At 38.8% G+C, this 27,751-nt stretch overlaps 1 protein-coding gene across 3 annotated transcripts in view; it reads right to left on the bottom strand.

Annotated features, from left to right (window-relative positions):
* Positions 1-27,751, bottom strand: part of ANO6 (anoctamin 6) — a 236,586-nt gene that overhangs the window by 43,683 nt on the left and 165,152 nt on the right. For all 3 annotated transcript variants that reach the window (XR_011464220.1, XM_070370661.1, XM_070370662.1), the window contains 3 exons: positions 21,840-21,974; positions 9,989-10,094; positions 5,305-5,365 (listed from right to left, as the gene is read on the bottom strand). Coding sequence is in view for 2 of the 3 variants with exons in the window: in XM_070370661.1 (XP_070226762.1) it covers positions 5,305-5,365; positions 9,989-10,094; positions 21,840-21,974 (302 nt within the window). In the remaining variant the exon portion in view is untranslated. The remainder of the gene's footprint in view (positions 1-5,304; positions 5,366-9,988; positions 10,095-21,839; positions 21,975-27,751) is intronic.

Here is a 27,751-nt window from a genome sequence, read left to right as displayed (position 1 = left end):
CCATCCGGGGGGAATGAAGTATCCATGGGATGAAAGCCTTGAGGGCACCAGCTAACTGTGGACTAAGCTGTGACTGACTGGCCCTGCTCCCCATCTGACCCATGCTCGCCTCACATGCAGATACTCCAAAAAGAGACCCCAGCTTTGGGGAATGAGCCAACTCTCCTCGGGCTGCACATGAAGCAGAACCAGCACCCACTTACTAAAGACCCCTGGGCTCATACGACCACACACCTTATCTAACAGAAGACCCCTACTTTTTAATTTGAGAATCCTATTGCCAACATTGCATTACACCTTCCACCCATGAAGTTCTTTCCACTCTGTCTTCCCCTCTGCAGCTATGAAATCAGTCCAGAGTGAGTGTACACTCTGCAAAAAAGGCACACACTTTATTCCCTACGCTGATCTCCACTTGTGCACGTCACAACGGATAGCACTCACACATCCTGACCTTTGTCTGCTCCTGCATTTATCATTTACGATGTCCATGAGGGCAGGGATTTGGTTTAGCCCATGGCTGAAACACTAGCAAACAGCAGGCACTGGGTAAGTATTAGCTCAATGAATGTACTGTGGGAAGTCATTCCAAAAACTGGAGGATGGCCACTGCCTGGGACAGCTGAAGGATGTAATCGTCTACTTGGGGAGCCAAGCTCGCTCCAGCCGCTCCCTGCTATGCCTGACTGACCACTGTCTACCACTCTCTGCTCTGCCCATCTTGAGGGCCTGGAGCAGCTGAGAGGAGGATGCAACTGTTGATGGGTGAGGTTGTGGTGGCTCCGGCCCTTTGAGTGCTGGGAGTTATTCAGGAGAGAGAGACAGAAAATATCACATGTACCATCCTGTCCCATAGTTCACTTGACCCAGGACCACTCGCCAGGGGACATGCTGGCCCTTTCCAACCTCAAGAAAGGGACTGTGGGTGGGTGAGAAGATGGTATCTTTCCTTTAATAGCCACTTTATAAGGCTAGCCTGGAAAAAGCTCTCGAAAGCCACTTTGGATACTTTCCCTGTGTTTATGGAATCTCTCTAAATTTTGTCACTTTAATTGAAATATGAGAAATACAGCTATTTTTGAAATTTTTATTGCTTTTCAATGAAGAAAATTCTTATTTTCTTCTTCTAAGTAAAGAAAATTACTTTTCACTTCATTTTAAAGAGCAGCGTACTTTCACGAATTTGTATCTTCAAGCATAACTATTTGAAAAAAATCTGTGATGCAGGACACGAAAGCCCTACTGTGTTTTGGGACCCACAAGCAGGTGGATAAAATGAACAGGACTGATCTCGTGAGGCTGGGCTTCCTTCCTCCTGATCCAGAAAGAAGGGTTTATACCTGCATAGGTGGGGTAGGACCAAGGTTGTAGAACCATTATTTTCCAACCCATTTCTCAGATCCCCAGATAAGATAGTGCAATTATATCAAATAAATACTTCCATATCCTTTTAAAGGTCTGTTACAACTTTATTACTATTCCCTGCATTTTGTCACTGATTTAAGGGCTGACGACAACCAAAGTACCTACAGAGCTCTGATTCTGTGATTGTCACTTTTTGTCTTTGGGGCCTCTAGTAATTTGCTGCATCTGCCTGAGTGTCATTTTCCTCATCTTTAGAATGGGAGCGTAACAGCCACTCATTTGCTCAGGAACAATCTAGCGACAGTATTAGCAGGAGATGAGTTATGAAAACTTCTCTTTTCACAAAAAGCAAGAGAAGCAATTTAATCAGTTGCTATAAGGAAAGGACAGTGAATACCCTTCCCCTTCCTCCCTGAACTTGAACATAAAATGGATGCTTTTTACCAAATCCTGAAGTTGATGCATTCTGAGTGGAAAGTGGTAGGACTTCTGTGCAAGCCTGAAATGGCCTGACGAAAAATAATGCTGCTGCTGCTGCTGCTGCTAAGTCGCTTCAGTCATGTCTGACTCCGTGCGACCCCATAGATGGCAGCCCACCAGGCTCCCCCATCCCTGGGATTCTCCAGGCAAGAATACTGGAGTGGGTTGCCATTTCCTTCTCCAAGGCATGAAAATGAAAAATGAAAGTGAAGTCGCTCAGTCATGTCTGACTCCTAGCGACCCCATGGACTGCAGCCTACCAGGCTCCTCCGTCCATGGGATTTTCCAGGCAAGAGTACTGGAGTGGGGTGCCAATGCCTTCTCCGGAAAAATAGTGAGTGGGCAGCAAATCCTCGGAACCTTGGAGGGCTGCAGGAATGGGTGGGAGTTTCTTAGTTCCTCATGTCATAGAGCTGAGAACTCAGCAGGGTCTATGACATGTAAGGATATTATACAGCTAAAGAAAATATCCATCTGATGGAAGATTCCAATACACAGTGTAGGTGGTTGTATCCAGCAATGTCTAAGCACAAGGCCCACTCTGTAGCTGGGATCGTTCTGGTTGCTTTAACAGTTTGCTGCTAAAGGCCTGGCAGGTTTTATTGGGTCTTGAAACTATTCAGACTTCTGTAATCACTCACAAAGGTAGATGAGTTTGCTTAGCCTAGATTCCTACTTCCTAACTGAAAGACTACAAGGCTGAAGATACATTTCTCAGGATAAATAACAAGGTCATACTGTATTGTACAGGGAACTATATTCAATATACTGTGATAAACCATAATGGAAAAAATATGAAGAATTCCTGTATATGTATAATTGAATAACTGTGCTGTACAGCAGAAATTAACACAATGTTGTAAGTCAACTATATTTGAATAAATTTTAAAAATTGTAATTCTAAAAAAAAATACATCTCTCAGACTCTCCTGCAGCTAGGATTCCAGATGTGGTTTTTAAAATGCCCATCAGATGCACCTGTGTGTCACCAACATCAGAAATGCAGCTGGATGGAGACAGAGGTGGTCACAGGAGTTGCATCATTTTGCTAGTGTGGATGCTGCCACAGAAGCAGAGACCTGAAACGAACAGTTGTAATAGTCACTTTCTGATCTCCAAGTGAAGCTAGTCAGGGTGACGGCTTCCTGAAATCCCCCTTCTTATGAGCTAGGTGTCTGAGTTTTTCTAGGAATCACTAGGCCCACCCTAGAACTCAAAGGTGAAAATTAAAAATGGCAGTCATGCAGCCAGCCAAGAGGCTGGTGGGGAGCATCAAAGAGAAGTAGGTAAGAAACGACAAGGAATGGGGAGGGGAAAAGGCTTTCAGAACCTCTACTTCCACCGGGAGTAGTTGGTGTTTAGCACTCTAGGAGTCAGTAGGAGCAGATGGACTGGCTTGGCCTAAAAGGGGGGATATTTTTCAAAGAAGTACATGATTTATGCAAAATTTATTATACAAGGTTTTCTCCTTTCAACTTTTATAGTTTCCAGGGAGAAGAAAAAAATACTCTGCAACATACATCTGGGCACAAGAGATGGTACAGGAGTATGATGATGGTGATATGAAAACTTCAGTTTTGCAATTGCAGGCTTTCTGTAATGAGGTTCCCAGCAGTAGTTCTCATCAGGCAGAGGTAACAAGAAAAGCAATAAGGCATTTAAAATAAAAACTTCATCATACACACACATATCCTTAAAGATACACATATGGTGCCATGAGCAGGGCTGAAATGTTTTCTGCATTCTAAAATCTGATGAAATAAAATCAGCAGCTCAATATGCCTGTCGCTTCTATAAACATGGTGTAGTTTAATGATCACAGAAAGCAGAGCTGGTTAGGAAATTTGAAGCTTTTCTTTTGTGTCAAAGTAATTTTTGCTTCATTTAAGAAGTCTCTTTTAATTAGGGCTATCAGCTCTATTAATATACGGAGTTCAATAGATGTGTTTGAATTTTATAGATTATGAATTAGTGTTGAGACTGAGGTTTGGGCAGTTTAGTTAAAACTGCCTCTGCCCACATGTTCAGCACTCACCCTCTTACAAGGATAAAAAAAATGAAAGGTGTATTTCACAGTGAAGGAGACAGAGAATCTTAATATATGAACTTGATCTTTATTCTTCCGTGTGGCAAATATTAGCTACTGTTTGGTCTCCAGCCAAAACATGCTAAATGTCTGAATGACAATGTGACTTATTAGGTACATTTGGCTATCTTACAGTTTACTTCATGCAGGAGTGGCAACTAATATCTCTTAAAAGTGTCCAAAGTAATTGGCCTGCCTGTTTTGTGATTCATTTGGGGACCCTTCATAGGCACAACCACTGCAAAAGGGAAATACCACCAGGGACACCTATAAACAATGGTGTCTGTATGTAAGGAGCATGTGTTGACAGGCTGTCTTCTCCAAAATAAGAAACTTGGTTCTGTTTCCTCCCCCACCTAGCTACACCCTGAACTGTTTTATCCCAGACTCACACAATGAAATTGGAAATGCATTATCTTTGAAAATGAACATTTTTTTCTCCTATGGTAGAACATTCACATCAATTAAACATGTCAAAGTCTGTATAAAATGATAATTGCCTCATTACATTAATGATGCTTTTCAAGATAAATAATATATAGTGTTAAAGCTTCTATATACAAATTATATTCTTAAGGATCACATCTGTCCTATTTATTAAACAGAATGTTGTTATGATAAGAGTAGCAGCATGTATTCATTATCTAGTTACTCATACAGAAGTATATAAACAAGAAAGCTTACCTGGAATCCCCACGTTGCTGCTTTTCCTGAACCCCTACCCCATGAAAATTAGGTTGGATCACAGCTAGGGATGCTATTACAACAACAGCTGCCAGTGAACCATGCCTCCCTGTATTATCTAAGCCCTTAAGCTGTCCTCCCATCTCTTCACATTGTTGTTGGGTTGACCATGACATGCTTTGGTTGATGGAACATTTGCAAACTAGATGCAAATGTAGGCTTAAAAAATGCCTGGTGTGCACTTTTCCTTTCCTGCTTCTCTTTGGAACCCTGAACTGTCATGTGAAGAATGCTGGTCCAGCTCCTGGAGGTTGAGAAACCATGCAGACCAAGACGAGGTGGCCCGGTTGAGCCCTGTACACCAACCCTGCTTGGCGAATTTCCCACCTGACACGAGAACCATGAGAAATAATACATGTGGGTTTTAAGCCACTACATTTTGAGGTAGTTTTTTTATGCAGTAATTGATACAATGGCCCTAAGAATTATAAATGTGGAGTTCCAGGGGAGCTGAAGCTTGGGCAATCCAAGAGACTGAAAGTGGGTTGTTTTGATAGTCTCTGTATATAAAACCGTATAAAGATGTTAAGTTCAGTACTTATGTGATTTTAGGGTTTTTGTTTGTTTGATTTCAGTTAAGAGGCAAAAGAAACTGAAAAAAAAAAAATATATATATATATATAACTTACCCCACACCCCCATAAATACTGCAAAGACTAGGGTTCCAAAACTGTCAAAGATGCACAATTTCTGTAAAATACAATAATGACATTTACATGAATTATGTTCTTCACCTACTAAATTCATCAAATATGCACTGCTTTGTATATCTTACAGTCTGGAAATTTCTTTTAAATCTGTTGCCTAGTTTGACAATCACCATATCTACTACATACTTACAGACGAGATTTCTCATTCTCCTGAAAGCACATAGCTTTTACCAGACTACATTTTCCAAAGGAATCTTTCTGTGTCTTGATAAAGAAATAAGCACAGCTGCTAAGATTCCATTTTGCGGAAAGCCTCTAACATACTTTTGAATAACAGCCTCTTTTTATGGACGATCAGAATGAATTTGAGGAAACAGAATGGCCCAAAGAGTACAATGAACTCCAAACAACTTTGAGATTTATGATTTGCATCTTATCATCCCACCCTGGTCAGAGGGCAAGTTCCCGAATTCCTGGTTTTCTTGTTAAGAGAAGCACAAAACTGGTGTTTACTTTAAGATGGCTCTCCTCCAGAGCTTGTTTTCCTCAAATCCAATGATGACTTTTCTATCATGGCTGACAGAAGCTTTCATCAGGATAAAGATGCAAAAGTGCTTTTGCTGACATTACAAAGGGTACAATGATCACGAATGAATACACTACATACTCTATTTACTAGCTTACTAATTTTCAAATTTTTGCTAATTGTCTCCCTCTATTAATTCCTGAAAAATTTTCCAATTAGCTACCAATTTTTCATCAGTGAGCATTTTTATATCTCCTAAAAAGGTCTATAAAATTAGTAGAAAAAGTGGCAAACACAATATCAACTTTATGAAAGAGCTTATGAAAAGTAAAGAAGACATGCTAGAAAAGGAAGCTATAGGCTAAAAATAAATAAAAGCAAACTCTTCAGTGCTAAAGAAAATTCAAAGCTGCTTCTAAGTAAAGAACTTGACTTTTTAAAAGTTCTTTCTGGGTTGCCCTTATACTGATGCAAAATGAATAAACTTCCATCTAAATAAAATATAAGTTAAGGTTATTTTTGTAAAATAATATCCACCTACCCATCTTCCTTTTTTTTTTTTTTTTTAATAATAGGACTATTTAATTAAACATATGAACGTACTGATTTTGTACAACACGCATTTCTTCCTTTCCTCTGCCCCAGGAAGCCAGCGCTCTAGAACCCCATGTTTATAAAAACACACTTTGGCAGCTACTATGCAAGGTGAAAAGAGTGCAATTCCCAAAGTAACAACACGTAACCAAAGTGGGCAACAGAAAAAGGCAGAGGGGAGTGGGCCCAGTGCTGCTCATCTTCTTCTTTTTTTTTTTTCCTTCTTTTCTTTTTTATTTCTTTCTTTTTTTTTTCTCTTTATTAGGTTGGCACTAGTTCTTTTTTTTTTTTAATTTAATATATTCCTTACAAATTTAAGAACCCATCCTGAACCCTCTCTCAAGAGGAAACAATTTAAGAACAGAAACTCTTGAGCATTATTTAAGCAGTACTGCCCAACTCTCTTGGTAGCATCTCTCTTTCAATTCCATTTATCTTGATGTTGTAACTAACTAATCTGTTACTTCTTTAAGAAATACTGCCCTAGTTTATATCCTTTTCAGTGGCCCACATCCCTTTGAGCTTCAAAAACACAGAAGTCGCTCAGTCCTGTCTGACTCTTTGCAACCCCATGGATTGTAGCCCACCAGGCTCCTCAGTCCATGGGATTTTCCAGGCATGAATACTGGAGTGGGTTGCCGTTTCCTTCTCCACCGATCTTCTTATATATCCTTTTCCAAATCATGTAGATGCCCCTCAATCACACATATATTTCCTGAGCAGAAAGAATAGTCCCAAACTGTCATTCAGTTACTCCTCTCAAAAATCCAGCTTAAGGAAGACAGAATTACCAAATGAGTGATCAATCTGGGGAACAGTGCTCCCCACCTACTCTAGTCCTAGGATTACACAGAACACAGATTTCAAATCTTTTAGCTTTGACTCTCTTGAACCATCTTTTCCAAGCTCTCTTTTAATGTCATGTCTTACCCTTTATTGAAAAATTATTAGAGGAAAAGCCCTATGAAATACAGTTCTGCGTGTTATAATGTTAGTACTAAAGATTCTGTTCAGTGTTACCTCTCTTCTAGGAATCAGTGCAAACCTCTCTCTATGTGATACCTCCCTATTTGCCCTGATGCCTCTACCCTCCCACTCAAGTAAGAGAAAATCTTATTATGCTGACAAAAAGCCACTAAAAGCACATCTGTCAATACCAGAGAAGTGGGAGGGAAAGGAGCAGCAAGAAAAGGCAAGTGTACTGCTAAGGCCAAGCTCACCGCAGCTGCTGAGCTCAAGACATCTTGCAAAGCAAGATGTGCCTTGCACTCCTATGAGAGAGAGTTAGGTGGCTCGGAGGAAGTTACCATTTTTGCCATATGGGTAAGAATCAAGGAACTGAAAGTGTAAGATGGTTGGCCTCTCTGCTCTACATGCCCCAGAAACAACATGGAAGCAGGAAGTAAGGCGGAAGATAAGCAAAGAGTTTTCTTGGTAAGAAGCTTAGCTTAGCTTGCTTGGCAGGATGGCAGAGAGGGAAAGCTGGCTGTGCTAACAGTGGCCTCGAGTCAGCACACTGCTTTAGTCATGTGGAGCAGGAAGGCAGAGAGAGCTGTACATGCGGGCATGATGATTTTAAGTGGATGATAGAAATCTAGAAAAGTGACAATTTGCTATGCTTTCTTCCTGCAAAGGAACAAAATCAAAATTATGTAACAATGCATTTCAAAGACCTAAACGTTATAACTTAACCATATTTCCTCTTTATCTTGCCAGCTAAAAAGCTAAGAACTTTAATGCTCAGTCACAAAACCAGTATCAATCCTGATTATTTCCATAACTGTTTCTTCATTTCCTTGATCCTGATTATCTATTTCTAATTTATTAATAATTCTGGCATATATATCTAGTGAATTTTTCATCACTTTCCAAAAGGAAAGAAATGACTATAAATAAATGAAGAAATGATTGAATTAACCAACAAACAGGAAAGGTGTTTCTCTTTTTTCCTTTTTTACCTTATTTTTTCATTTCATTCTTTTATTTATATTCTTTTATACACTTCCCTCCCTTTGTAAATCACTCTGAAAAGACTCAAAGGATTTTTTTTTGAAACTGGAAGAGAATGATTCACTTTTTTTTCCCCAAAACATGAGAGTATGAAAATTTCTTAAAGAAAATGGAATTTCCATTTGTACTCTGTGGAGTACAGTTTGCCTCTGGTCTTATCCCCCGCACTTGCCTTAAATCCTGTGACCTGGGGATACCCACTAAGGCCCTTTATGAGTCAACAGTACTGGAAGGCAGCTTCTCTCTTACTACCTCCAAGTCTTTCACTTTGAGCGACCTCTGATGGTTATTTATAGTCTAGAACTTGTGTTGGTTGAAGGGGAGTGGGCGATGAAATCTAATTTAACTCATAAGGTATAAAAATACATGTGTTGACAAGATCCTGAGATCCTCTTAATTAAGTGGTGGAGCAATTTTTCTGAGTTTGATTCAAGAGTGAAGTGCATGGTCGTACAGTCAGCCAGTGAGGAACATGGTAATAGCAAGGAAGGCAGATGTGTTGTCATTTTCTGGCTTGTCTGTCACTAGGCGGGTGGTTGAGCAAATTATTTAATCCTGCAGATTCAGTGTTCTAATCTGTAAAATAGAGGTAACACCTGTTCTGCCTGCCTCACAGCACTGTTTTGTATGTCAAGTGATAATACAGGTATGAGTATAACTTGGCGAAGTCTGAACTATAAAGTTGCATCACTATATTAGCTGTGTATTCAGTTAAAGTAAGACTTACATGGAGCAGATCAGAATATTCTGAGATCATAGAAATATTCCTAAACTTTCAGAGCAGAGTGAGGGGACAGAGAGATCAAGACAGGGAAGAATTCTATGAAGGTCAAAGTTATCAGGAAAACCTTCTGAAGCAAGCCAACCATCTTTCTTCCTGTCTAGCCTTTCTGGCATGCCTTTCAGGAAGCTCCCTCCAGTCTCAATGCCTTTGCTAAACCTCCTGGATTTTAAGAAGTCATATAGCTCAAGACCATCTATCTGCATGTGTAAGGGGAACCAGATGTGTTTGGTAGGAATGTTTAGAGACAAAGTGAATATCTGTTACCATTTGAAGACAAAACCTTTCTTATGCATTTTTATAAATACAGTCTAAATCTGATCTGCAAAGTCTTTAAAAATCCAAGGAGAGTTTCAGCATACTTTCAAAGTGGAAAAACAAGTACAGATTTCAGGTTTCCATTCACTTGAATTAAGGAAAATACTTATAACAGTAAACCTATTAAATAGTATTTATGAGATAAGCCAGGTTTGAGAAATCTGCTTTGATTACTTGAAACACTCAAGCAGTTTCAATTCCACAGTTCTTCACTGACCTTTCAGGAGATTATTGATAAGGCTTTTCATTTCAATGTATTATTTATAAACAAGGAATAACACATGTATTTTATATCTATCTTTGAAAATGAAGGCTTAGCTGAAAATTACCTTTCTAAATTCCTCAAGAGGAAAAAAATTTAAGCACTATGTTGTACTAAATTTATTAGAAGGCAAAAAAAGCTTTCATTACTTGTAAATGTTTGAAAGAAATACCTTTGAGGACTCGCAAGTAACATTGAGTGACCAGAATGGACACTCATCATCACACTGAGGACACATTATGATCTGGCCGCCAATATTAGGATCACAAACTTCTTTGCTAAAGGAAAGAGAAAAATAAAGTTTAATTTTTAAAAATTTAATGAACAAGACTTTTTATCAGAATGATAAGATCCAACATCCATTCATGATAAAAAACTAACTAAATTCTTATAAAACTAGGAATGGAAATGAACTTCATTAACCTGATAAAATCTTGCCATATAAAACCTATAAAAGACATTATACTTAACAGTAAAAGGTTGAAAGTATTTCCTTTACATCAGAAACAAGATAATATGTCCCACTACCATCACTTCTTTTCACTGGTTGTGATACCACTGCCAACATAGTTAATAAAAAAAAACAAAAAAAACAAAGACAGGGGGAATGGCAAGGAAAAAAACCTGCTATCCCTAATAAATTACATAATTGTTTATATGGACAACTCAATAAAACTTGCATATAAATTATGAGAATAAATGAGTTTAGTAAGTTTGCTGGACACAAAATCGGTATATAATATATATATGTAGGGTCCCAAAAAAGAAATTGTGTCTCTAAAGACCTGCCACAGTTAAGAATTTTAATTTTTTATAACTGTTTTTCAACAACTTAAAAATATGAAGAGCCCAGGAACAAAAATCTAATTCAAAATGTACAAAATTTATATGGGGAAAATGTTAAAATTGTTGTAAAAGAGTGAAGAACCTATATAAATAGGTAAATTATCATGTTCATCATTTGGAAGAATCAATACTTGAAGATGTCATTTCTCCCTTATTTGAGCTATAAATTTAATAGAAAAGAAAAGCCTCAGAACAGTCAAGACATCTCCTAAAGAACAAGGTGCTACTGGGGTTGTTTAGTTGCTAAGGTCTTGTGACTCTACAGACTATAGCCCACCAACTTCTGTTCATGAGATTTTTCAGACAAGAATACTGGAGTGGGTTGCCATTTCCTTCTCCAGGGGATCTTCTCAACCCAGGGATCAAACCCACATCTCCTGAATTGACAAGCAGATTCTTTACCAGTCAATCACCTGGGAAGCCCTTTAAGTTAAGAAAAACTGAGCAAAAGAGAAAAACAGAGTTCAGCAAGAGACCTCTGCATACACCAAAACTGATATATAATAGGCACCATCGACCCAGCAAACCAGTAAGGTAAAAACTGATGTTTGAATAAACAGGGCTGCTGCAGTGGAATATCCATACAGAACAAGGTGAAAGTGAACCCCTAAATCCTATTACATATAAATCAAATTCCAGGTGGAAAATAAAACTGAAAAAGTACCAATTTACAGAAGAGTATCTAGATAACCTTGGGGTAAAGGAAAATACTACTAAAGAAAAACAAAAAAGCATAAATCATAAAGAAAAATATTAATACATTCAAAATCTTTTAAAAGTAAGAACCTCATTAAAGCACTACAAAGAGAGGGGGGAAAAAATAGCCACAGACTGGCAGAAGTTTTGCAATATACAGGAATGACAAAGGACTACTCACAAGTTTAAAAACTCCAGCAAGTTAGTAAGAAAAAACCAGCAAACTATTAATAACAACAGGTTGCACACTGCTCACTCTAGGAGAAGCTATGCAGATTGACTTCAATGTGAATGGGATTGGAATTGCAGAATTAGTTAGCACTGCAAATAACTCAGTAAAAAATAACTGGGCATGAGAAACACTTCAAGAATATCTGAGTAAAGATCTTGGAAAACATGCCCCTCCACAAAGCAAAGAACTTGACAAAATCTGTCAAAATTAACCTCTGCAGAACTGCAGAAACTAAACAAAGGTTTCCAATAGTATGAGAAGTGTTTATTTGAGAAAAAACAACTAAATCTTTTCCATAAAATAGTGAGTTTTGTGGCATTTTAACTTGGCTTATCCCCATCCCCATAACCTCAGCTTCATGTTGCCCATTAAAGCCAACAGTCTAACAACCAAGGTATCCTCAGTTCAGTCCAGTTCAGTTGCTCAGTCATGTCCGACTCTGTGACCCCATGGACTGCAGCACGCCAGGCTTCCTTGTCCATCACCAACTCCCAGAGTTCACTCAAACTCCATGTCCATCGAGTCGGTGATGCCATCCAACCATCTCTTCCTTGTCATCCCCTTTTCCTCCCGCCTTCAATCTTTCCCAGCATCAGGGTCTTTTCCAATGAGTCAGTTCTTCACATCAGGTGGCCAAAGTACTGGAGTTTCAGCTTCAGCATTGGTCCTTCCAATGAATATTCGGGACTGATTTCCTTTAGGATCTCCTTGCTGTCCAAGGGACTCTCAAGAGTCTTCTCCAACACCACAGTTCAAAAGCATCAATTCTTTGGTGTTCATTCAGGTTTCTTTTGGTTCAACTCTCACATCCATACATGACTACTGGAAAAACCATAGCTTTGACTAGATGGACCTTTGTTGGCAAAGTAATGTCTATGCTTTTAAATATGCTGTCTAGGTTGGTCATAGCTTTTCTCCCAAGGAGCAAGCATCTTTTAATTTCACGGCTGCACTCACCATCTGCAGAAAGCTCAAGAAAATAAAGTCCATCACTGTTTCCACTGTTTCCCCATCTATTCGCCATGAAGAGATGGGACTGGATGCCATGACCTTCTTTCTTTGAACGTTGAGTTTAAAGCCAGCTTTTTCACTCTCCTCTTTAACTTTCAAGAGGCTCTTTAGTTCTTCTTTGCTTTCTGCCATAAGGTTGGTGTCATCTGCATATGTGAAGTTATTGATATTTCTTCCGGCAATCTTGATTCCAGCTTGTGCTTCATCCAGTCCAGCATTACTCATGATGTACTCTTTGGCTTTAGAGATCCAGATAAACTGATAGTGAACATAACAACTGCCTGATGGAATGCTGAAGGCATTCGCCAACATGCAAACACAGAGCCACCTGGCAAAGGCTCAATAAAATGATTGATTCCAGGCATTGAAAGAAATCACTGTCCAATCATTAGCAGATAACTAAGCTTTTGTATACAGACCTCGTGGCCGTGCATGATAAACAATATAACTTTACAGAATTTGTTCAGGAAACTAACTAAATAAATCCTATCATCAGCAGCAATGACAATAGAAGCAATAATAAGCTCTGAGGAGGGGTAAAATCTGGTTTTCAGATTGACCACATTATAATTAAAATGCCCAGTTTTCAACAAAAAATTACAAGGTACATAAAGAAACAGAAAAGTTTGGCCATGACACAGGGTGAAAAAGAAGCCAATAGAAACTCCCTGAGGATGTCCAGACATTGGACATACTAAATGAAGACACAAATAAGCAATTATACATATGTTCAAAGAACTAATAGAAATCACACCTAAAGAAATAAAGTATGTGAGCATCTTACTGTACAGAGAATATGAACAGATAAAAATTACTTGAAGACCAACTAGAAATTCTAGAGATATAAATATAATGAGTAAAACAAAAAATTCACTAGAGAGGTTCCTTTGCAGAATGAACTGGATGAAGAAAAAGTCAGCTAACTTAACATTAGGTCTATTGAGATTATCTTGTCTGAGAATCACAAAGAATAAGGAATGACAAAAAATGAATGTAGCCTCAGAGATGAGTGGGACACCATCAAAAATACACATAATAGGAGAGCCAGAAGGAATGAGAGAAAGAAAGAGGCAGAAAGAATATGTGAAGAAATAATGGCTGAAGAACTTTCAAAATTTGATGAAAGCAAATTAATATAAATTAATTTGTATATCCAAGAAGCTCAACAGGCTCAAAGTAGAATAAACAGAGAAATCCAGACATAAGCACATCAGACTCAGTGTATCAAAAGTCAAGAACAAAGATAGAATTCTGATAGTCGAAAGAGAAAAGTCATTCCACATATACAAAGACTCTTCAGTAAGATAAGCAGTTGATTCCTAATCAGAAACCATGGAAACCAGAAGGCAGTTGGATCATACTGTCAAAATGCTAAAAAAGGAAAAGATTGTCAACCAAGTAGTCTATATGCTGCAAAACCATTTTTTCAAAAACAGAGGAGAAATGATGACACTCCTACAAAAATAAAATCTGAAAGACTCCTTTGCTAGCAGACCTGCCCTACTAGAAACACTAAGAAGAATCCTTCAGGCTTAAATGAAAGTACACTAGGCAGTAAGTCAAACTCACTTGAAAAACTAAGGATCGCTGGTGAGGTAACTACATAGGTTAAAAAATATATATAATATATATAAATACATTTTTACATAATATATATTTATATATATTAAGTGCAACAAGGTGCAGATACCCAAATAACACAATCAGCTATATATTACTATATTGTAATAGGTTTATAATACTTTCACACAAATAAGACATAAAAAACAAACACAAAAATAAAACAAAACATTTTTAATCTTACAGTAATACAGTACAACAGCTGGCATACAGGGGCTGGCATCGAGTAAGCAGATAAAGAGACTGCACTACTGTACTTACTGTACTCTATACAGTACTGTAAGTACGGGAAAGTACTGTAAAGTACCCAAAAGCACCATCACTTCTAGACAACGCATGCCTGTGACAATGTATCCCAGACATGTTAACTAACTTACATGACTGGATATGCAAATGCACGTTTGCATCTTTGAAAGCTCACAATTTGAATGTTCATATGTAGGGGACTTACTGTAGTAAAATGGCAGATTTAACTCCAATGTAATGCCAACTTAATCAGAAAGTGAAGTGAAGTGAAGTCACTCAGCTGTGTCCGACTCTTTGCGGCCCCATGGACTATCCAGTCCATGGAATTCTCCAGGCCAGAACACTAGAATGCCTTCCCTTCTCCAGGGGATCTTCCCAACCTAGGGATCAAACCCAGCGTCTCTCACATTGCGGGCAGATTCTTTACCAGCTGAGCCACAAGGGAAGCCCTAATCAGAAAGTACTTTGATGTAAATAAATTAAATATTCTAATCAAAAGACAAAAGGCAGAAATAAATGGAATACAGAATAGATAAGCAACAGAGAAAAATCAACAGTTGGTTCTTTGAAAAGATCAATAAAACTGACAACTTTTAAGCTAGACTATTCAAGAAAAAAAGAAAGAAGATTTAAATTCCTAAAATCAGAAATGAAAAGAGGAACATTACTATTGACATTACAAAAATAAAGAAGGGAATGTAAGGGATTACTGTTAATAATTATATGCCAACAAATGGAATAATCTAGGTGAAATGGATAAGTTCCTAGAAAAACATAAATGGTTGAAGTTGACTCAAGAAGAAATAGAAAACCTGAATAGATCTATAATGAGTTAAGAGACTGAATTAATAATCAAAGAAATGTCAAGGCCAATATAGCTTCACTGGTGAATTTTATCAGCCACTGAAAGAAAACTGATACCAATGCTTCACCAACTCTTCTAAAAATAAAGGGGGTAGAAACCTATCTCAATTTATTCTATGAAACCAGTATTACACCAATACCAAAACCAGACAAAGGCATCACAAAAAAACTACAGACTACTATTTCTTATGAATATAAATGCAAAAATCTTCAACAAAATATTAGCATATCAAATCCAGTAAATCAAATCAAGTGGGCTGTATCCAGGAATGCAAGGATTGTTCACTGAACAAAAACAAATTTATATAATATGCCATACTGATAGAATAATGGATTAAAAACAATGAACAGAAGAGAATGTCCTCAGCTCAATAAGGGGAAAAAAACACACATAGCAAAGATTATACTTGATGGTGAAACTCTGAACAGATTCCTTCCAAGTTCAACATTGTACTAGAGGTTCTATTCAGGGCAACCAGGTAAGGAAAATAAATTAAAAATCTCCAGATTAGAAAGAAATAAGGAAAATCATTTCTATTCCAGATGACATGATATTGTACATTAAAATCCAAAGAAATTTACCAAAAATCTGCTAGACTTAATAAGTCAGTTCATCGAGGTTATAAGCTGCTGCTGTTAAGTCACTTCAGTCATGTCTGACTCTGTGCGACCCCATAGACAGCAGCCCACCAGGCTCCCTCATCCCTGGGTTTCTCCAGGCAAGAACACTGGAGTGGGTTGCCATTTCCTTCTCCAGTGCATAAAAGTGAAAAGTGAAAGTGAAGTCGCTCAGTCATGTCCGACTCTTCGCGACCCCATGGACTGCAGCCCACCAGGCTCCTCCGTCCATGGGATTTTCCAGGCAAGAGTACTGGAGTGGGGTGCGATTGCCTTCTCCGGAGGTTATAAGACAAATCAATATATTAAAAGTAATTATATTTGACTTTTTTCTTGTTTCTTGAGGTATGCCTGTATTGCTATGAGCTTTCCCCTTAGCACTGCTTTTACAGTGTCCCATAGGTTTTGGGTTGTTGCATTTTCATTTTCGTTAGTTTCTATGCATATTTTTTATTTCTTTTTTGATTTCTTTTGTGATTTGTCGATTGTTCAGCAGCGTGTTGTTCAGCCTCCATATGTTGGAATTTTTAATAGTTTTTCTCCTGTAATTGAGATCTAATCTTACTGTATTGTGGTCAGAAAATATGCTTGGAATGATTTGCACCTAGATGTCCATCAGCAAATGAATGGATAAGAAAGTGGTGGTACATATACACAATGGAGTATTACTCAGCCATTAAAAAGAATACATTTGAATCAGTTCTAATGAGGTGGATGAAACTGGAGCCGATTATACAGAGTGAAAGTAAGCCAGAAAGAAAAACACCAATACAGTATACTAATGCATATATATGGAATTTAGAAAGATGGTAATGATAACCTTGTATGCCAGATAGCAAAAGAGACACAGATGTATAGAACAGTCTTTTGGACTTGGTCGGGGGGGGGATGATTTGGGAGAATGGCATTGAAACATGTATAATATCATATAAGAAATGAATCGCCAGTCCAGGTTTGATGCAGGATACAGGATGCTTGGGGCTGGTGCACTGGGATGAGCCAGAGGGATGGTATTGGGAGGGAGGTGGGGGGGGGGATTCAGGATTGGGAACACTTGTATACCTGTGGCAGATTCATGTTGATGTATGGCAAAACCAATACAATGTTGTAAAGTAATTAGCCTCTAATTAAAATAAATAAATTTAAATTAAAAAAAAAGTAATTATATTTCTATACATTAATGAATAATCTAAAAATAAAATGAACAAAATAATTTCATTTACAGTAGCATCAAAAATAATAAAAATACTTAAGATTAAATTAGAAAAGAAGTGTGAAATATATATACTGAAAAATACAAAATATTGATAAAAATTAAAGATGACCTAAATAAATGGAAAGCTATTGTGTGTTCGTGAATTAGAAGCCTTAGTACTGTTAAGATGGAAATAGCTCTCAAAGTGACCTACAGATTCAATGCAATTCTGGCTTTTTTGCACAAATGAGAAAGCTGATTCTAAAATTATAGAAATGCAAGGTACCCAGAAAAATCAAAGCAATCGTGAACTTATTAAAAAGCTATAACAATCAATATAGTGTGGGACTTGCATGAAAGACTGCCATATGTATTGACAGAAAAGAATTGACAGTCCCTAATAAACTCATGTTTATGGCCAATTATTTTTGCACTTTATTAATACTTTGTACTAGTAATTAGTAATTAATACTTTGGCCACCTGATGTGAATAGCTGACTCATTAGAAAAGATTCTGATGCTGGGAAAGATTGAAGGCAAAAGTAGAAGAGGGAAGCAGAGGATGAGATAGTTAGACAGCATCACTGATTCAAAGGACATGAGTTTGGGCAAACTCTGGGGGATAGTGGAGGACAAGGAAGCCTGGTGTGCTGCAGTCCACGGGGTTGCAAAGAGTCGGACATGACTTAATGACTAAATGACAATAACAATTTTTGACAAGGGTGCTAATGGGGAAAGATTATGTTTACAAAAATGGTGCTGGAACACTAGAATATACACCTGGCAAGAAAGAAAGTTGAATCTTTATTTTATACAGTTTACAAAAATGAAATCATAGACCTAACACTAAAAAAAAAAGAAACTTTCAGAAGATAAACACTGAGAAAATCTTCATGACTTTGGCTTACCAATGCTTTTTAAGATATTACGGTAAAAGTACAAACAACAAAAGAAAAGTCTCAGGTAAACTGGACTTCATTAAAATGAAAAGCTTTTGTGTTTCAAAGGACAACATCAAGAAAGTGAAAAAGAGTCCATGGAATACAAAAAAATATGTGATAAGGGGATTTTATCACAGTAGATCAGTTGGTAAAGAATCCACTTGCAATGTAGGAGGCCCTGGTTCAATTCCTGGGTGGGGAAGATCCTCTGGAGAAGGGAATAGGCTATCCATTCCAGTATTCTTGGGCTTCCCTTGTGGCTCAGCTGATAAAAAACCCACCTGCAATGTGGGAGACCTGGGTTTGATCCCTGGGTTGGGAAGATCCCCTGGAGAAGGGAAAGGCTAACCACTCTAGTATTCTGGCCTGGAGAATCCCATGGACTGTATAGTCCATGGGGTCACAAAGAGGTGGATGTGACTTTCACTTTCACTTTTTTACCACAAAATACATAAAGAATACTTAAAACTCAACAGCTGTACTGAACACTTGTAAGAGATACAATGGCAAAATAAGCACATGAAAAGATGCTCAACATCACTGGGAATTAGGGAAATACAAATCAAAGTCAACAATGACATACCACTTCATACCCATTAGAATGATACACACACACACACATACACATTTACTTGTTTGCTTATTTATTCAAAATTCAGCAATAACAAGTGTTGATGAAGATGTGGAGAAATCGGAATACTTATTCATAGCTACTGGGAATGTAAAATGGTGCAGCCACTTAAAAAAAATGCTTTGGCAGGTCCTCAAAATGTTAAATCTAGAGTTATCATATATCCCAGCAATTCCATTTTTTTATATATTCTCAAAAGAATTGAAAAAATATATTCACACAAAACTTGTACATACTTGTTCATAGCTATTCATCATAGCTAAGAAATGGAAACAACCCAAACATCAATTGATGGTTGGATAGATAACGTGGTATATCCATACAATGGCATATTAAAGTAAAGTGAAGTGAAGTCGCTCAGTTGTGTCCGACTCTTACTGACCCCATGGACTGTAGCCTGCCAGGCTCCTCTGTCCATGGGGTTTTCCAGGCAAGAATACTGGAGTGGGTTACCATTTCCTTCTCCACAATGGCATATTATTTGACCACAAAAGGGAAAAGAGTACTGATCCATGCTATATCATGAATGAATCTTGAGAACACTGTGTTCATGCATGCAAAGCTGCTTCAGTTCAGTTCAGTTCAGTCACTCAGTCATGTCCGACTCTTTGCGACCCCATGAATTGCAGCACGCCAGGCCTTCCTGTCCATCACCAACTCCCGGAGTTCACTCAAACTCACGTCCATTGAGTCGGTGATGCCATCCAGCCATCTCATCCTCTGTTGTCCCCTTCTCCTCCCGCCCCCAATCCCTCCCAGCATCAGAGTCTTTTCCAATGAGTCGACTCTGCTTTAGTAGTGTCCAATTCTTTGCAACACTATGAACCATAGCCAGCCAGGCTCCTCTGTTCATGAGATTCTCCAGGCAAGGATACTGGAGAGAGTTCCCATGCCCTCCTTCTGAGGATCTTCCTGACCCAGGGATCGAACTCACATCTCTTACATCTCCAGCACTGGCAGGTGGATTCCTTACCACTAGCACCACCTGGGAAGCCCCCTTGAAAATGTGCTAAGTGAAAGATGACAAAGATGGCACCACATACTGCACACGCAGTGTGGTTCACTTATAATGAAATGTCCAGAAGAGGCAAATATGTAGAGACAGAAAGTAGATTAGTAATTGCCAGTGGCCAAGGGAAATAGAAGTTAGGGAATGACTTCTAAAGGATACTGGTTCCTTACGGGGTGATGAAAATGTTCTAAAATTAGATGGTGGTGAGGGTTACAGAACTCTGTGGAAGTACATCAAACCACAAATTGTAAACTTTCAAAGGCTGTATTTTATGGTATATGAATTATATCTCAATAAAGTTGCTATTTTAAAGTATGTATAAGCTTTAAGCCTTTTATGGAAGAGGAAATACCTACAGTATCTTCCACTTATGCACAGATATTTTCAAAAGCACACAAAATTATATTTTATAGGGGTACAAGTACATATGAAAAAGAACATACAGTGTATGATAAAAATAAAAATTTAGTATAGTTATTATTTCCAAAGTGGAAAGTGAGGGGATACAATTGAGCAAAGAACTTCCTGGGTAACAGTTATGTTTTCTTCTTAAACTGGGTAATGGATTATTCTTCCTTACATCTTAAATCTATCTTCTATTCTTGTGAATCTACTCAGTTCATAATAAAATTAACTGTAAACACATATAGGAAGTATGTGGGGTGACTGTATGGTGACTTAATAAAATAAATTATAATGAGAACCACCACCATGCAAGAACTATATAAAAATGCTACTTTTTCACTCTGAAAGCTGAGATACCTTTTTTTGGTTGGAACAATGGAGAAGCCAAAGACAAAATCAGGGAAAAAAATATCAACATTCAGCCTTTAGCTCTAAACTCTTTTTCAGTGAAGAGAGACAAGTACTTCAAGGACCACCTGCAGCTTTCAAGCTAACAGCCATAATGGGCACCAACACTCAGAATCCTTTGTTAAATAGAATGGATAATTACGCCTGTACATCAGAGCTGCCATGTACACTTCTGCCTCTGGAGTCAGGCTCATACGCTGCAGGCTAGAAAAATTTGGTCATCAGCTTGTCACTGTTGCCCAGAAATTCTGATCTGGCTGTCACACCTGGATAGAGGCCAGAGGAACAAGAGAAAAGGCCTGGTTCAGTGCCACACCCATTCTGGAGGTTGAGGTCACCAAAAGCAAAGGACCAGTAACACACTTCAGATCAGAGATGGTGAAATTCAGTGTTTTGGCATCCACATGTTTCCCTTCACACAGTATAGCTGGTATTTTAGTTTCAACGTCAAGCACAAACTCATTCTTTATTACTTTTTTACCCCTCTAACACTGTGGGTTTTTTTTTTTAAAGTAAACAAAAAGTATCATTTACTCGAGTTTTATGATATATACTTAATATATACAACAAAGTCATAGACTTCCCTGTGGTCCAGTGGTTAAGAATCTGGCCACCAATGCAAGGGACATGTGTTGCATCCCTGGTCAGGGGAGATTCCACATGCCAAGGGGCAACAAAGCCTGTGTGCCACAACTAATGACGCCTCCATACCCTAGAGTCCGTGTTCCATGACAAGAGAAGCAAAAGCGATGAGAAGCCTGCAAACTGCAACTAGAGAATAGCCTCCACCTGCTGCAATCAGAGAAAGCCCACGTGCAGCAACGAAGACCTAGTGTAGCCAAAAATAAGTAAATTAAATAAATCTATAATAAAAAAGAAGTAATTTCTAAAAACCATAGAAACAATGGTTTTACCAGTTTTGCCATTGAAACCCTGATGCAATCAGAGCTGCTCTAGGTTCACATCTGTAGGGCTCAATGAAGCATTCCTCAGGGGGCCAAAAGTTCAAAGATGTTCCTCTCTTCAAACCTCCTTTCTTTTTCAAAGTATTGCCTTAAAATACTGGAGTGTTTCCTAAGGGTAACAGTCTTGTCAGAGGCTGGGCTGCATTATCTAAGAAAAAACTTTTTTTTTTTCCATTTCACTTAGTTATTATGCTCATGACAAAAGAGATGTATCATCCAAAGCATAAGTGTTCTGTAATGAGTCTTCTTTTACTAAAACAGTCTAAGACCCAGAAAATAATTTTATGTCTAAGCAGCTTTTCAGCACGGTAACAAGGAACAGAGAGAGGTTACCTCCATGTACAGTTATCCTCAGTAAAATATCCATAGAGAAAGCAAGCCACTCCCACGATGGCTGCCAGGAGAAGCATCTGAGTGTAATAGCCCAGCCAGGCAAAATAGATCCCGATCTTCTCTCCATAATATTTCCTGAAGGAAGACAGAAGTTATTTTCAGAGGAGACATATGATCCATCTGCAGCTTTATCCTCATATTAATTTCTGATTATAAATAAAGGGGGCTTTAAACTTAAACCTCTGACTCAATGCACATTTAAAAACATATCCATTTTCGTAGCAGGCCCCCGGTTCTACTGTGAAATAAGACGTAGTTTACATATTATGGAAGTACTGACCACTGGTTAACCTCCTGCGGCAAAGTAAACTAGAATAACACAAAGAGGGGAAATTGCTGAATATGGAGCAGATAGAGGATATTATCATCACTCTTCATAAAGACTGGCAGATCTGGTAAGTTTCCCCAAAGATTATTCTTGCCATTTATGAAACGAATGAACATGAACCGTTTGTTCAAACCTGTTTTTGCTTTATTTTGAGAACTTTCTTGGAGCACATGTAATGTAAAATCACAAATAATAAGTAAATGCCAATAATAATAATACTAACTATGAGTGGAATGTCTCTCTAGCCAAACTATTTATAAAACTCCTTTCGAGAATGGGAAAGGGCAGGATGGATATGACTGAGTAATCTACTGTCCCGTATTCTTTGTATGCAGCATTTCTATTTTTCCTAAGTTTTAAAAACTCTTCAATGTTTTTAAATTAATCTGGAGTAAATGGAAGAGAACAGGTAGTCAAAATAAAAAAAGAGGCAGGGCATGAAACAGGGCCAGACTGTTCCTGAAAGGGAGACAAACACAGACAGGCAGAGAAAGGGTTTAGGGATGAGGACAAAGCAATAAGATGGCTGTTTAGGCAACTCTGGCATATACCCTTCCTTGACTCACTTTTCACTTCTGGCTCAGTACAGCCTGTAGATTGGTACAACCTGTAGATTGCCTTAGCTCTGAGGCCTCTATGAGACTTCTGGCTCAGTCTGACACTGAGCTGAGCTCGGTGGGGACTGAGCTCTGAGAACAGCCTGGAGTCTGGAAGACTTCACAGAGGAACATCCCTGAGCTGGACCAGCCCTCACAGGGTAGTTCTGAGACCAGCTCCCTGGTCAGAGGCCTGGGCGTGGGCCACATCCATGGGGAAAAGGAAGGGCTGAGACCGAGATGGGATCACGAGCTGGGAGGAATGCAGTGCGTCCATTCTCATGTGACTGGGCTTTGTGGTCTGGCTCATGGGTGGCAGGCAAATGACAGCTCAGGAGATGGTGTCTGGGAGAGACAGCGGGTTTGAGACATTTTGGACTCTTGGCTATTAGGCTCTTTGTAATACATTTCTATCAAACATCTGCCCTGGAAATGCCACAGTTAAAATTGGAAAGAATGCTAGAAGTTGCCCACTCGAACTGCCCAGTAGTAAAAACACCCTGCAAGAGGGCTGGTCACTCTACTTGGATATCTACAGTGACAGGGGGTTCAGGACTTCCCATGGCACCTTTGTTACACTGCTTAGACAAGAAGCTGAGAAAGAATTTTTGAATCCTAAACAGAAAGCCTGTCTCCTGGTTCTTGTTGAAAGGCTGGGGAAAATGAGGATCCCTTCAAATGTAATATCCTCTGATCATTATCTTTCTCTGCCCCAAACATCCCAATTCTTAACACCAATTTTTAAAAATTCAGCTTTGGTTTTAAAAAAATCAAAGCTATAACTATACAGTCAATAAAGAGTCAGTTCTAGAACACTAGGTATAAAAAGCAGCAGCCCTCAAGAACCACTCCCATTTCCTGGCGAGAAGTAACCACTTTCACTTCTTATAGCTGACTCTTAGAATATTTACCTCCACTTCTGTAAATAATATACTTGTAGTGTAGTTCATAGGAGAAGGCAATGGCACCCCACTCCAGTACTCTTGTCTGGAAAATCCCATGGATGGAGGAGCCTGGTAGGCTGCAGTCCATGGGGTCGCTCAGAGTCAGATACGACTGAGCGACTTCACTTTCACTTTTCACTTTCATGCATTGGAGAAGGAAATGGCAACCCACTCCAGTGTTCTGGAGAATCCCAGGGATGGGAGAGCCTGGTGGGCTGCCGTCTGTGGGTCGCACAGAGTCGGACACGACTGAAGCAACTTAGCAGCAGCAGCAGCAGTGTAGTTCACTGACTTCTCGGTTTTACACATCACCTCCTGATGCTTTACTTTGGATGAGAATTGAGCTCTCTTTCAACCCCCGTCTCATCTACACACCCATAACTCCTTTCCTGCATCCTCTTGACATAGTTACAATATAATTTTGGTTAGAGTAATAGCCTTGCTTTGCATTATTAAGATGCCATAAAGACTGTTCACAGCTGCATCAAGTCATCTGCTGTGCTTACTTTCTCTTTTCTGCACAATATCTCGTTTTCTCTGGAGTTAATAATTGTCTTGGTGGTTCACTGTTTAGTTTTCTGTGTACTTAGCAACAATTCAACCCCAGACTTTCCTTTCAGGTGTAACTTTCTCACTGCTTTCTAACACATAAGTCAGTCTATCAATTTCATCTCCTTGAATTAATCTCTTCAGTCTCCTGCCACCTGGATTAATGGCTTGCTAGTAGTCCTGCCACAGAGCTGTTACCTGGGCTCTCCATGCCCCTCTTTTAGCTGGAAACCCCCATTTATTGAACCCATGTATTTCTCTTTCTGAGTGGAGTACCTCTGTACTTCCTGCATTACTTTGCACATTTAAATTATGAAAATTTCCTCACACTGAATGAAGAATTTGGCCATATATGGGACAGTGAGTTAAAAAAAAAATCATCTTCCTTGGCAATATGAAACTGTTGCTCTCTTTTCTTGTACCTTGAAGTGTTGATGCTGAGAAATTCAAAGCTATTCTGAGTCTTGCTCCTTTGTATGAAGCCTGATTTTCTTTCTGGAAGCTTGCAGGACCTTCTCTCTGCTCCAGTGTTTGAGAGGTCACATTTCAGTGACTTGATGGCTCCCTGTCCATTCTCCAAGCTGGGTGCTCTGCATGCTGTGTCCACACAGAGACTCAGGGTGCTCAGTTCTTCAGTTCAGATATTTGTCTTGAAATATTTCTCTCATTTCCTCCTCACATTTTCTCTGGTCTTATTTTTAGCATTCTTATTTTTTGTTCATTGTGCATCCTGGACTGATTTTTAAATTTTTATCTTTTCCCCTGTGTCTTCATATTTTGACTTCATGTTTGGTACAATTTCTTCAACATCATTTTTTAATACTGCTGCTGGTTTTTTTCCCCCCATTCTGCTCATTTTTGATTCCTAAGAGCTACATGTTACTCTCAGAATTATCCTTTCTTCACTTTTCTTTAAACTAGAACCCTGTTTTTGTATTGTGGATATCATGTATTCTCTTAGCACTCTGAGTGAGTGTTATAGGAAACTTGCTTTTTTTTTTTTTTTCTGTGCAAGGTCTGTTTCCTCCAGGTGTTTTTTCCAGTTTGCTTGACTTGCTTTTTGGGAAAGAGTTCATTTTCCCTCTGCTAATCCCTGGGAACCAGAGAGGAAGGTTTAACATCCTGAGTGCTCAAGGGGTTACTAATGGGAAGTGTCAACTGCAAATTGACACTTGCCATTGGCTCTTGCCATCTACCTCTACAAGGATTAAATCATGCAGCTGCTGATGTTTGGCATCCCCTGAAAGGTGCTCAGGGTAAAGAGCAGAAATGAGGCACTCTGTGCTCTGAGGAAAACTGGCAGAACAGGTCTTCAGATAGTTAAATCTTTTCAGAAGCTGATTTTATGAGTTCAATTCTTATATCTCCTCATATCTAGAAAAGCACTAAAATTCTTCATGGTGAAGATGTTTCCTCATGACTAGCAGAAACATTCTGCAAAAAAGATATGTGCTTGACTGCATGTATTCCCCCTTCATCAAAATCACATATATATATATGGACCTCTCCCACTGCCTCTCTGGAGCAGTTTCTCAGAGCTGAGATGCTGTCTCTGGGCTCATTTTGCCCCAAATAAAACTCAACTCCCAACACTCATGTTGTACATTTCATTTTTAAGTTGACAGAAGCATCAAAGGGGACAGGTGGACCAGGGGCAGGGAATAGTTAAATGTATTTTCCTTAGCAAAAGGTACTTAAAATCCTGGGGAAATTGTTTTCTTCATAGAACCCCTGCCCCCAAACAAAAACCCATAAAGAATGATTAAAAAGCCATCAAACCAATCACTCTGCCAACAGATGCTATAGGTTTAGTACAAAATGAAAATAATGGAATAGAACCCTCATGTAAATATCAGCTTCAAATACTGACATGTATATAAACATCCTTTTCCAAAATTTTATTCTACAGGGTATCTGAGTTAATGAGAGAAACTGTCTCTTTATGATTCTAATCCAACTAGTAAATAAAGGAAGAAATCATACTCTAGTACTTTGGCTACCTGATGTGAAGAGCTGACTCACTGGCAAAGACCCTGATGCTGGGAAAGATTGAGGGCAGGAAGAGAAGGGGGCGACAGGATGAGGTGGTTGGAATCACGGACTGAATGGACATGAATCTGAGCAAACTCTGAGTGATAGTGCATAGGGTAGCCTGGCATGCTGAGGTCCATGGGGTTGGAAAGAGTCGGACACAACTTAATGACTGAACAACAACAAATGGCCAAATAAAATCCCCGAGGAAATGACAAATCTAGACAACATTCATTAATGGCTGCTACCATCACAGAAAAGATAGACAACCGGACATTATATACCTACTGACAGAAATACGAAACTCACACAAGTTTTCTTGTGCAAAGTTCAATCTCAATCAGATCAAGCCTTGAGATGAGGATCAAATGACTTCACTAAAGCAAATACACAGGACAGAGAAACAAGTAACACCTCAGGGGAGAATGAAATCAGCCAGATAGGAAACAGAGAAACAATTACGAGGAAAACAAGAAAGAAATTGGAAAATTATAGATTAGAAGCTATTTGAGAGATGTTACTTGCAACATCTGGACCTTGTTTGGATACTGATTACAACCAAAAAACTGTTAAAAATGTATTTTTGTGACAGGAAAACATGAATACTGATTATTTTACGACTTTAAACAAAAGGAGTATTCTGGTTATATTTAAAAGAGATCTTGTCATTCTATCAATGAAATGTTATGTTATTTGGAGTTTTCTTCAAAATGACCCAGTAGGAGGTAGAAAAAATGATGAAACAACGGTGACTATGAGTTTAGAATGTTTGGAGATGGGTGACAGACACAGGCAAACTTGCTGTATAATTTATTCTCTCTACTATTGTATATGTTTAAGACTCCCCTTGTGCTCAGTCAGGTCCGACTCGTTGTGGCCCCATGGACTGCAGCTTGCCAGGCAAGAAATTTTCCAGGCAAGAACACTGGAGCGGGTTGCCACTTCCTACTCCTGGGGATCTTCCTGACCCAGGGTTCAAATCCATATCTCATCTCCTGCAGTGGTAGGCATATTCTTTACCACTAGCACCACCCGGGAGGCCCAAAATTTCCCTTAATAAAACGTAAAACAAAATGAAAATTCTTCAGTGTTTTAAAATTCTCACTTTTAAGGTTAAGAGGTTTTCCCCAAGTTCAGGTGGACAGGCAATGAGACATCATGGGAAGAACAGGCACATGGTTCCGGGCCCACCTTGACCCTCCTCTTCTCCTCATGCCACATATCCAATCCATAACCATGTTCTGTCCACCTGACTCCCCAAACACCTTCCATATTTGCCCCAGGACTTCTCATCTGGTTTGTGCTAATAGCCTCTTACTGGCTTTCCCTGCTCCCTGCCTCCCCCATCACTTAGTCTCCATAGTATCTTTGCAAAATGTGAGTGAGATACAATTACTGAAATGG

This window comes from Bos mutus, chromosome 5 (genome assembly GCF_027580195.1).
Source record: "Bos mutus isolate GX-2022 chromosome 5, NWIPB_WYAK_1.1, whole genome shotgun sequence".
Lineage (NCBI taxonomy): Eukaryota > Metazoa > Chordata > Mammalia > Artiodactyla > Bovidae > Bos > Bos mutus.
This window is presented reverse-complemented; position numbering and strand designations above follow the sequence as displayed.